Raw genomic sequence first — 13,182 nt, 5'->3', positions numbered from 1 at the left:
TTTGTGGGTAATGAAATGTTCTAGAAATTAAATAGTGGTGATAGTTACACAATGTTGTGAATTTACTGAATACACATTATGAATTAGTGTTAAAAGTCACTAATAGTAATTTTATGTTATGTATATTTTAGCACAACAAAACGGATTTAAATATATAAATACACACACACACACACACACACACACAATTATGTGCAAACAGAGCAGCCAGATTCCACAGTCTAATTCCTAAAACAACTACTCTTACCAGCTTCTAAGTGTATTTCCTGATTTGGTTTATGCATACATGAGCATAACTATTTGTGTAAGTATGTGTCTACATATTTGTATTATATGATCATATATAATCTCTCCAAAATGTTACAGTAGCTATTTGAAAAAACTAAATGAGGCAAAGTACAACTAATGGATAATCAGTTACTTGCAATCATCTATGAATGTCATGGTGTGGTGTTAATAAAATTTCCAATTGAGCTTTAATTCCCCACATTGTTAATGTACTTCTCCATATATTTATGGGATGTTAGTTACCATTACATTTAAAATTGCTTCATGTATTAGTAATTAAGTTATGTCATCAGAAATGTACAACCAAAATCAATTAGGAAAACATGAAAAACATGCCCCAAGATAATATATATTCATTCAACATTCAATAGATAATTACTGAGTCCCCACTTGGTGGCATGCACCATCCGTTATCTATCTATTCCATTGTTTCTGTGCTTTCTATTATCTGAGGGAATAGTTATTGATGGTTAATGAGACACACAGAAAGAAATAATTTCCTGAAGTCCTAAATGGCCTCATAACTTCTAGGGACCATGTACTAAACAGTCTCCTAAAATGATTTGGACGAGTTAAGAAGTCTCTTAAGAACTTCACTCCCTGGAAATGATTGACACAAGAGAATACCCTGTTTCCCAAATGATCCTCCACAAGAGGCCTACAAAAGGATTATTAAAGCAGCTACAGTACTTTTTCCAGAGAAGCAAAATGAACTCATTGTCTCCTACAAGGCTCCTACAGGTTTACTGAACTATAACACCCAATTTTTAGAACTCATTAAGAACAGAGATTTCAGTTTTTCTGACCATTATTCTTAGTACATTCAGGCTTGTGAGACTATGTGTTTTTATACATTATTTGGAAAACATAGTCAAGAAATACAGGGAACCGGGGCTGGGGATGTGGCTCAAGCGGTAGTGCGCTTGCCTGACATGCGTGCGGCCCGGGTTCGATCCTCAGCACCACATACAGACAAAGATGTTGCGTCCGCCAAATACTAAAAAAAATAAATAAATATTAAAAAAATTCTCTCTCTCACTCTCTCTCACTCTTTCTTAAAAAAAAAAAAAAAGAAAAAGAAATACAGGCGACCCAAGTAAAGGCAAAAGCAAGCCAAACATACTATGTACAATCTGATCTGATCTATAAACTGGTAGAAACATTTTAGAAAATGTGTCTTTCAATGACCTTTTTTTTCTTCTTGGTACCAGGGATTGAACCCAGGGGCGCTTAACCACTGAGGTACATTTCCAGTCCTTTTAAAATATTTTATTTAGAGAAAGGGTCTTCTTGCTTAGCTGCTTAAGACCTTGATTAAGTTGCTGAGACTAGCTCTGAACTCATGGTCCTCTTGCCTCGGCCTCCTGAGCAACTGGGACTACAGGTGTCCTCTTAAATCATGCATCCCTGGTAGGAAACTATTTTCAAATAAATTATATATATTATTATACATTACATTATATATTATTATATATTATATATTTTTTCAAAAAATTTTCAATCAACAGTGGTCCAGGAGAGACATGACTGTTAGATAAAAATAGAAGGGAAAAGATACCGTGTAAATGACTTAAGCATGTCATACAAAAATGAACACATTAGTCCTACTTAAGCATTGCTTTTTGTTGTTGTTGTTATTGTCTTTGTTGTTTTTAACAAAAAGCTGTTCACAATTAACCAAGATAATTTTCAATAAAAAAAATTTTTCAAATACTCCCAAATATAGTATTTATCTATCCAAATGTATCCTATAATTTATAATAGACATTATAAAATAGACTCAATTTTTTAAAATTTAAAATGTGAAAAGTTTCCAGGCACAGTGGTGCATGCTGGTAATCCCAGTGACTCAGGAGGCTGAAGCAGGATTGCAAGTTCAAAGCAAGCCTCAGCAACTTAGTGAGGCTATAAGCAATTTAATGAGACGCTATCTTAAAATTTTAAAAAAGGGCTGGGGATGTGACTCAGTGCTTAAGTGCCCCTGGGTTCAATCCCTGGTACATAAATAAATAAAGTATGAGAAGTCAAGTATTTCTAGCTACTCAAGAGGCTGAGGCAATGCTTCATCCCAGGGGTTCTAGATTAGTCTGGATAACACAGTGAGACCCCCATCTCCAAAGGGGGAAAAATTTGATAGAAAAAAATAACTGTTGAAATTTTCAGTTATTTTTTCAGGGCTAGAGATTGATCTCAGGGCCGTATGCATGCTAGGTAAACATTTTACCACTGAGCTATATTCCTAGTCTCCTACTTCACACATGAGAAAACTGAATTTTTTTGAAAGATTGTATAATCTGACAAACATCAGAGCTCTAATATAGCAGAGCTAAGATGCAAACCACTGTCTAACACTAAGATCAGTGCTTTAAACCAATATGTTCTGAGAAAGGAAGCAATCAAAAGACAAATTCATGTGGAAATATAAGTCAAATAACAAATTCTTATGGCCACTGTGAATGAATCTGGATGTTATTTGCTCATTTGACTCTGTTAACATAATCATTTATGATCTGTATGATTTTGTACAAGTTACTTAACTTATTTGAATCTTTGTTTCCCAGTGCATAAAGTTGAGGTAGGATAGAAGGAATAGGAAATAGGCAAAAAGTCATAAAGGAAGAACCAGAAAATAAGATTTTGGTTCAAAAGTTCTGCATACTTTTCCAGGCCTATAACTCCCCAAGCCAGTCTTCCTTCCACACCTATTACTCCTAAATTCCTGGGAAGTCTGTAAATTTACTTGTGCACTGTAATTAAACCCTCAATAATAGAATAAGGAGAGAGGTAAAGATGGGGGATGAGGGAGAGGGTGGGGGAGAGAGAAGAGAATAAGGAGGAAGGCAAAGGGGAGGGGGGAGGAGATATAATGTCTTGAGGAACCCATAATTTAGCACTATTGATCAGATAATAAAGACCATGTCAGCCTAAGGATCCTGATACATATCAGACTACTAGAAACTGTCTTGAGATCACTGGATTGATATCATTCCTATATACTTTTCCATACCCACCCCTCACCAAGTTTCCTTAAAACGTAGCACCAAAACTGCATTTCTCATCCTTAAAAAGACCTGCATTCTCCCTTGAGGGCATATGCCTTGCTTTACCCACATAAGTGTCTCTCTCTTGAGATTTCCCTTAATTATGTATCTTTCCTAAATAAACCTCTCTCTATGCCTGAGTGGCATGTGCTTTAATTCTTTTCCATAACATATGCCCAAAACCCCACTGGTCCTGAGTCAAGTTTCCCTTTCTCCATGAACTTCTTGGACCCTTTTTCAGAGACACTTCTTGTGACAAAATGAGGAGCTTGTATATATTATAACAAATCCCACTGTTAAAAAGGAAAAAAAAAATGAGAGGCTTGTACTAGTTAATCTTGAAGGTATTTTTCAGCTTTCAAATTCCAGAACTTAAGCCAGGTATGGTGGCACATACCTGAAATCACAGCTACTCAAGAGGGTAAGACAAGAAGATCACAAGTTCAATGCCAGCCAGGCAGATGCTGTCTCAAAAATGGAAAAGACTAGAGGTAGAACTCATTGCTTTCCTAGCATATGAGAGGCCTTGAGTTAAATTCCCAGTGCTAATTCTTAGACTCAAATATAAGAGCAAGTAAAGCAAACATTTTTAGGCAGAATAACCATACCTTTGCTGATTTCCACATTAGGCAGGTTGAATATGTCAAGGTCCATGGTTCCACCTTTTGTTCCTTCTGAGAGATCTAAAAGGACTAGCCTGTCTGCAATGCCCTGTAAGGTATAGTAAGAAAGGGAAACATATTACATTGGACAGGACCAATTACTCAATTTAATTAAGAAGTGAGGGCTTGTGTCATCTGAAGAAGAGTAAGTAAAGCCAGGGGTGGTTGCACATGCCTGTAATCCCAATGGCTTGGAAGGCTGAGGCAGGAGGATCGCAAGTTTGAAGACAGCCTCAGCAACTCAATGAGATGCACTTTCAACATTTAAAAAAAAGGGGGAGTGGGGATATGGCTAAAAAAAATAGATAAGTAACACAATTGTAATAAAAGTGACATGCAATCAAGAAGTTATTATGGACTTCATGTGATCCCTTGGGCATAACTATTGGATCTAAAAGGATCTAAAAGGAGTAAATTTAGATGCCTTATAGATTGCAGAAGTTTTCTTATAGGATGAATAATAAAGATTACTTGGTTCACTCAGCAAGTTTGATATTGTTCCTGAGTTTGTTTTCATTCTGTATCATAATTTCAATTCTGAAATGTTTAGAATGATTTGGGGGCCTATTTTAGCACTTCATTCCTAGCATGAAAGTCAAAATTATTCCAGCTTTTGCTTAAAAAAAAAAAAAATAATCAGCTTGGGAGGCTGAGGCAAGAGGATCACAAGTTCAAAGCCAGCCACAGCAACTTAGCAAGGCCCTAAACAACTTAGCAAGACTATGTCTCTAAATCAAAAATATTTTTTGAAAAAGGATGGGGACGTGGAAGTGGTTGAGTGTCCTGCATTCAATTCCCAGAATCAAAAAGGAAAAAAAAATAGCCATAAATCTAAAGTCAAATTGTACTATCATGTGGTACCCTCCTCAGAGAGCTCATGGAATATTCCACATGCCTAATAATGGCTCCCTGGATGGCCTGGTGGGCTGACTGTAAATAACAGCATGGAAACTCCAAGAGTTAGTTAATATTTGTGGAAGGGCTTTCTCCAAAGTAGTAGGAAAACCTAAGAGTTCATGGGCAAAAGTATCCAGAGATCTACCAGACTTTCAGGCAAAAAAATGGTTAAGAAAACAACTCTACTATTTTATATGTGAGCTTTGTAACACTAGGACAGTCACTGAACTCAAGTCTTACTGCATGTGGTTATAAGATTGATTATATGACTATATGATTGATAATAGGACTGACATACATAGTAGTCCTCTCTAAATTGTAGCTATTAATTTTTTTATTTTTAACCACACTCACAACGAAAATGCCAGGAAAACTAGCATTTCCATTTTTATTTATCAGACACACTAAGGCCCAAAAGTTTAACAATAGAGGTTGTGGGAAAACAGGTATTCTCATACAGTGTAGGTGTGAGAATAAACTAATACAACTGATACAGGGAATAATTTGACAACTTCTTTCAAAAATTTAAAATATTTTAAAATCTAAATTTAATAGTTCCTTTAATCCATCAATCTCATTTATAGGAATTATCCTACAAGTTTATTAGCATATGTAAAAAATTATATATTATGTATAAGAATATTCAAATGACTAAAAAAAACTAAAATATTCATCATGACTCTTGCCAGGTACTTTGTAATCCCAGAAATTTGGAAGGCTGGGACAGGAGGATCACAAGTTCAAGGCCAGCCTCAGCAATTTAGTGAGATACCCTCAGCAACTTAATGAGACCCTGTTTCACACTAAAAAAAAGTCTTAAAGAAAAAGGGCTAGAGATGATCTCAGTGGAAAAGCATCCCTGAGTTCAATCCCAGTAGGGGAGGGCAATTATCATAAAGCAGTATAATATAGTGGCTTAGAGAAGAGCTTCTCAAGCTTTATAATGAATCAGTAAAGCATATGGATCACCAGGGGTTTTATTAAAATGCAGAATTAGAAGTAGAATTATGGATTTCTAACAAAATCTTAGGAAATGCCAGTATTGCTAGTCTGAAAGCCATATTTTGAGCAGTAAGGATCTAGAATACAGGTTCTGGTATACAGACAACCTGTTCTCAAATCCTGGTGACACCATTTATTAATAGTGTGACTTAGGGCAAGTGGGTAACCTCCCAGAACCTTGGTTTTTTCATTTGTAAAATGGTGAAAACAATAGCATCTAAACAATAGGGTCACTGTAAAAATGAATCAAGACAAGTGTTTAGACAAGTGCCTGGCATCTAGTAAGCATTTAGTAAAGGTTAGTTACTGCTGTTACTATCACTACTACTACTACTGCCACTATTGGACTGCTATTATTGATATATTATTTAAATATTATACCTTGTATCAAAATGCTGATGTTTAAAAAGGAAAAAATAATGTTTTACCTAGACAGTTAACAGACAAATGACTCTTCTAACAGTTAAGGAAACATGACTTTTAAAAGGTACCTACCTGTATTTAACAAAAAAAGTCAAATTATTACCAAAAAAAAAAAAAAATTAATTATACTTGTTGTAATCCCAGCCACTTGGGATGCTGAAACAGGAGGATCACAAATTCAAGGCCATCCTCAGAAACTTAGTAAGAACCTAAGCAACTTAGCAGGACCCTTATTCAAGATAAATAAAAAATAAAAAGGGCTGGGGATATAGCTCAGTACCAAAGTACTCCTGGGTTTGATCCCCAGCAGCTCTGCCCCCTCTCCCAAATTAATAAAACTTAATACCGTAGGGATGTCAAAAAGCAGTTGACATATGCATTATTCTTAGCAGCATAAATTAGTTCTGCCTTTCTGAGGAGCAGTCTACTAATATAAGAGTGCCATAAAACAATCCATACCCTCTGACTCACTAGTATTATTTTTGAGATGATGTATACCCAAAAGAAAGTCAGAAAATAAGCAACTTACAAAGTAATGTAAGAAGTATTTTATATATTTATTTTCTTTTACATTACTTTATAAAATAAATAAAAAGTATTTTATTTAGTAACAAAAGAAGTAAAAACAACTCAAATTCCAATTAAGAGTTAACAGTGTACTCAGATGAGGAAAACAGGTAAGGAAAATGAAACTATAATATGCCAAAATTCAGCATATGCTATTCTGAACAGTCAACTTTAAAATTATTCTAACTTGATTATTTGCTGAAATAGAACCTACCTTCAAGATATATGTGAGTCTTAAATGGAAAAGGAGGAATTTAGACATCAAAATAATCAAATTTTAATAGAAAAACTTTATAGAAAAAGAAAAACAGTCACTAAATAAACATATAGTGAGTGACAGCTGTTTTCTAGACTACAGATATGCTATCACCATGATAGTTGTTTTACCTCACTGGGAGTTAGATCTTTATGTAAACAATTAGAAAAGACTTAGAAAAAAGAACTGACAGGAATATAAACAAAACAAAACATAAACTAATGTAACATATTAACTCAGAAAGTCTGATCCCAAAAGAAAGCAATTATATAAGAAAAGGCAGTCCTTTTTTAAAAATGGTAATTTTATAAATAGCTAAAATTAAATATAATATTAAATAAGAATTTAATTAAAACACCATGACTCAAAAATCACAAAATAATCTGTGTCTAAGTCAGAGGAATGTCACTTTGAGGTTTCCCTTAGATTAGGAAGACACCATTATTCAAATTACTTTTTCAAAGCCTACCCATGACTTACACTAATTAAGAGGCAACATGACTGATGAGAACTTTCAGCTATTTTTTTGTCACAAAATATATTTTCAGGCAAAATGAGGTTTTCCTACATAACAAAATGAAGCCATTACTTTTTAAAATTTTTATTTATTTATTTGTGTGGTATAGGATTGAATCTAGGAGCATTTTACCACTGAGCTACACCCCAGACCTTTTTATTTTTTATTTTGAGACAGGATCTCAATAAGTTGCTTAGGGCCTCACAAAGTTGCTGAGCTGGCCTTGAACTTGTGATCCTCCTGCCTCAGCCTCCCCAGTTGCTTGATTACAACTGTGCCGAGCCAAACCATTATTTTTTGAATGTTAATAAAACTGCCTAAAAGTGTAGCACTATGATATATGTATTTATAACCACTATGCTTACATACCTTTGCTGAAATTGCTAAGATGCAGGCAATACCCAACTCTCCATTTCCAACCACAGTAATTTTATTGACTGGTTTAATATCATAATTTGTCCAACTCTTTGAATTTATGTCTGAGACACCTATCAAGAAAAGTGGATGATGCTGAGAATGAAAAAAAAAAAAAAATCACATCAACTCCCCCCGCTATCCCTTGGGCAATCCTGAATCACTGGGATTACAAATGTGCACCTCCATACACAGATAACATAAAAACAACAACAATAAAAAAAACTACAGTCACTCAGGAGGCTGAGGCAGGAGGATTGCAAGTTCAAAGCCAGCCTCAGCAACTGAGTGAGGCCTTAAGCAACTTGTCAAGACCCTGTCTCAAAATAAAAATTAAAAAGATTGGGGATGTGGCTCAGTGGTAAAGTGATTCTGATTCAATTCCCATTACTAAACAAACAAACAAAAAAACCCCAAAATTAAAAAAACGCCAAACTTCAGTTACTTAGAAAACATGGTGTTAGTCCACAATAAGCACTTAAAAATAATTGTTGAATGGTGGGATTGTAGTTCAGCAGGAGAGCACTTGTCTTGCATGCATAAGGCACTGGGTTCAATCCTCAGTACTACATAAAAATAAATAAATAAAGATATTGTGTACAAAATTTTTAAAAATACTTATTGAAAAAAATAAATACATGAAAGAAGACTTATAAAAATCAGAGTTTCTTATAGAAGAGGAGCTATTAACTAAAAATGTAAGAATGGATTTTACATATTGTTTTTGGTAATAGCTACAAAGGTAAATCAAACAGTCAAATTTTATCACACATTTAAAGTATATGCATTTCTAATGTAAATTGTACATTTACATTAAATTAGTAATACTTGTACTGATAAAAAAGATGAGTCTTATTTTAAATATTCTAGTAAATGGAGGCTATCCTTTTAAAAAGAAAGTGTCTTTCCAAATATTTAAAAAAATATTGTATAAGACTAAAAAAAAATACAAAGGTTTAGTAGCCTACTGAAATTTTCCAATCATGAATATGTGACTTTATTCTCAATAAGAAACATTGAGAATTATAGATCTTCTGATCTAGTATTCTGAATGAAACAAGAACTACATAAACACATAACAAAAAAGATTTGGGATGATTATTATATATCAAGTGTTTTTGAATGAAACAAAAACTATTTTACCTGTTCATAAAAGAGTAAATTTTTTTTATATATTTTAAGAAACATTATGGAACTTTATTATATATGTATAGGATTTTTAATTGAACACAAAAATATACATATAAATGTCCATATGTATTTAAAATAGCAGAGAGTAAAGGTCATTAGTAAGAAATTGTAAACTCATAACTTTTAAAACAATCTGACAGAAATACAAACCTTCAGTGATTTTTGCAATATAGGCTAGCATGTCTACCTGCCGTGCTTCATCAGATGATGATAGAGAATATAGGGGAAGTTCCTCTTGAAACTTGGCAATCATTTCTTTAATTAATCCAACAATGACGGACTTGGGCTGTAGAATACACACAAAGGTAAAAGTTACTAAAAAATTTGCTAAGTAATACTACCATTTCAACCTAACATTGCATAGAATTAGCCAAAGTAAATACAGTTGACCCTTGAGCAACACTGGAATAGGGACCCCAACCCATGAACAGTTAAAAATTCAAGTATAACTTGACTCCCCCTAAACTTAACTACTTCCAGGCATGGTGGTGCATGCATGTAATCTCAGCTGCTCATGAGGCTGAGGGAGAAGGATTAGAAATTCAAGATCATACTGGACAATTTAGGAGATCCTATCTTAAAAAATAAAAAGGATTAGGGATGTAGCTCAGTGATAGAGAGTTTGCCTAGCATTCATGAGGCCCTGAGTTCAATTCCCAACACCAAATACAAAAAAAATCCTTAACTGCTAATAGCCTCCTGTTCACTGGAAGCCTTACCAATAACATAAACTCAATTAATGTTTATTTTGCATGCTATAGTTATTATATACAATGAAAAATTACACAAGATCCATGAGAGATCAATTTTTACTATAATGTACAATTTATTGGAGAGACAAACTAAAATTTTTAACATAATTCAGCATTTCAAGTGGATAATCAGATAACCGTGACATGAATGTACCTTAATAGCACCAAGAGGAGGCTACCATAATACAGTAATACATAAGGTACCACAGTTAACTTCATACAGTTATGATTTAAAACTACATATTTATGTCTGTTTATTGTCGTTACATACAGTGGTACCATGTATGATCTGGATGGCACCATGTATGAGTGCACATAAGTAAGTTTTCACAAATTTTTAACTTTTTTTGTTTTGGTTTTGGTGGGGATTGAACCCAGGAGTGCTTTACCACTGAGCTACATATCTACCCCTTTATTTTTTTATTTTGAGTCAGGGTCTAAGTTGCTGGTTCTCCACTAAGTTGCCCAGGCTGGCCTTGAACTTGAAAACCTCCTGCTTTAGCCTCCTGAGTTGTTGGGATTATAGACATGTACCACTGCACCCAGCTTGATAAATTTTAACCTTTTATAATAGATTGGTGTAAATTTAACATTAATAAATAATAAAACAGATTATTACCTATGTATATTTTATGTATTATTGACACATCTTTTTCTTAACCTTTTCAATATTTCCAGTCTATAGGATTCATATGAAAGTTTTTTTCAAATTGGTGCAAGTTAGAAAAAGAGAGACAATGCTGAGTGAACCCATATAGTTCAAACGTATGTTGTTCAAAGATCAACTGTATTGTCATGTTTTAATTTTTCCAAAACTATGTACAAATTATGTTATGATTTAACTATTTTAATGCTTTTAACTGAAAAAAGCAAAGTCTCTTATCATGCAGTATCCTCCCAGAGATCTCATGGAAAATACTCCATGTGTTTATAAAATAAAAGGCAAAAAAAAAAAAAGAAAAAAAAAAGCTAAATTGACAACTCTCAAAACATAGGAAAATAGCATGAATATACTAGCAGCAAAATACCTAGGTTTGGGAACTATCTTTTTTAACTGTTTATTTCGAAATAATTTCAGGCTTACAGAAAAGTTGAAAAAATAGTACGTACACTCTTCTGCCAGGTTACTCAAATGTTAACATTTTATCACATATATTTTCTTAATATCTTTCTCTTTTTTCTGGCCCAAATGAAAATAAACTGCAGATGTGATATCTCCTTATCCCTAAAACCTTTAGAGTGTATTTCTTAAAAGGAAAAAAGACATTCTTCTTCAAAGCCATTATCAAATCAGAAAATTAATTTGATAATGTTTTCTTTGAGTTTAACTAGTTAAATAGCCTTGGTGTCATTCACTTAACTGTTCTGAGCTTCAGCATCATCAGTAAGATAATATGAATAATAAATTCAAGTGGCTATTATGAGATATAAATTAGCTAATCCTTAGAAACTGTAACCTAAGAGAGTAAAATAGATGTTTACTATTATTATTAGGAATATTTAGTAGAATGCTCATTTAAAAAGTGCTTAATTTCTCAGAGACTTGAGTTTCACTGTTTATAAATTAACAAGAGCCCATTAGGGTAAAAAATTCAAATACCTTCAAGGACCAACCAGATAACATTAAATGTGTGAAGCTGCCAAGTAAAAGAAAACCTGGAGAGATTGTTATTATGGCAAACTAGAAGCAGCCTGCCTATATAAATTCAAATTTATATGCAGAACAAAAACAAACAAAGTAAAAGAAAACCACTGTGCTCTTCAAATAAAATTCTGTAGGCTTACTGTAGTCCTCTGAATCTCTTTGGGGAAACTATCTGCAATCCTTCTAGATTCCTTCTATCTCCAAAATTCTACAAAAAGTATACTCCATAGTTAAAATTCCAAATGCATACAGAACTCAAAGTTACTATAGTACTTTGAAGCAGGGCGATTTAAATAATGTAATATATTTTAAAGACAAGTTTTAATTTATAATAAAGAGACTCAAAATAGTAAAATGAAATAAATTCCACCTAAACTGAAATCAAGCATAACCTCAACTAACTTATAGGACTATTACTGAGCACTTATTAAGCAAACAGACAAAACTATGAAAAGATGTCAAAGAAAATCAGAAGAAGCAGGATACATAAATTCTTGCAATAGGGTACAGATGTCCAAATATGGTTTGAAGACAGTTTAAAAAAAAAAAAAAGGAATTCAAGGCAGGTAATGCATACCTGTAAACCCAGAGTCTCACAAGGATAAGGCAGGAGATTACAAATTTGAGGCCAGCCTTAGCAATTTGGCAAAACTATGTCCCAAAATAAAAAGGGCTGAGGATGTGGCTCAGTGGCACCCTGGATTCAATTGCCAGTGTTTAAAAAAAAAAAAAAGCCAATATGGATATGATGGAGCACAACTGTAATCCCAATGATTTGGAAGACTGACACAAGGCCAGCCTCAGCTATTTAGTGAGGCTCTAAGCAGCTTAGTAAGATCCTGTCTCAAAATCAAAAATAAAAAAGGTGGGTATTGCTAGTTGTGTGTTTGCAAACACACACCTGTAATACTGCAAGTTCAAAGCATCTCAGTGAGACCCTGTCTGTAAATAAAATACAAAAATACAAAATGTGACTCAGTGATTGAGTGCCCCTGAATTCCATCCCTGGTACTACCCCGCCCCCCCCGCGCCCCCCCACCAAAAGATTAGGGATGTGGCTCAGTGATTAAGTGCCCCTGAGTTCAAACTATGGTACCAAAAAAAAAAAAAAAGTTAGAAAAAAAGGGGGTAATTACTGATGAGAAGATAAACAATTCAAAAAGGAAGGAATATACATTATTGATAAATATGAAAAAGATTTCAATTTTTCAAGTAACAGGATAACAAAAAATTAAGATCCAGGCACAATTTTTTTTAATTGTCTGTTATAGATGGTCACAATACCTTCATTTTTTTTATTTATTTTTATGTGGTGCTGAGGATCAAACCCAGTTCCTCACAGATGTGAGGCAAGTGTTCTACCACTGAGCCACAACCCCAGCCCTATACACCATTTTTTGTCCTTCAAATTATCTAATTTTTATTATATCCATTCATCACATTTAACTGGAAATCTTATTTAATAATCATCAAGTAATGCAAATAGCAAATTAAGTTCATATAGAAGTTGGCTCTGCTCCTGATAAT

The 13,182-nt window shown here is 33.7% G+C and overlaps 1 protein-coding gene across 8 annotated transcripts in view; it reads right to left on the bottom strand.

Moving 5' to 3' along the window:
• The window catches only part of Uevld (UEV and lactate/malate dehyrogenase domains), a 40,014-nt gene that overhangs the window by 11,447 nt on the left and 15,385 nt on the right, over positions 1–13,182 (bottom strand). For 7 of the 8 annotated variants that reach the window (XM_077797513.1, XM_026414494.2, XM_026414496.2 and 4 more), the window contains 3 exons: positions 9,409–9,544; positions 8,023–8,141; positions 3,938–4,040 (listed from right to left, as the gene is read on the bottom strand). In XM_077797513.1, coding sequence (XP_077653639.1) covers positions 3,938–4,040; positions 8,023–8,141; positions 9,409–9,544 — 358 coding nt within the window. Of the gene's footprint in view, positions 1–660; positions 1,286–3,937; positions 4,041–8,022; positions 8,142–9,408; positions 9,545–13,182 lie in introns of those variants that run through there. The other variant, XM_077797515.1, reaches the window with a different exon arrangement.

Source organism: Urocitellus parryii, chromosome 4 (assembly GCF_045843805.1).
Source record: "Urocitellus parryii isolate mUroPar1 chromosome 4, mUroPar1.hap1, whole genome shotgun sequence".
Classification (NCBI taxonomy): domain Eukaryota; kingdom Metazoa; phylum Chordata; class Mammalia; order Rodentia; family Sciuridae; genus Urocitellus; species Urocitellus parryii.
The sequence above is the reverse complement of the archived record's forward strand: the minus strand, read 5'-3'. Positions and strand labels throughout refer to the sequence as shown.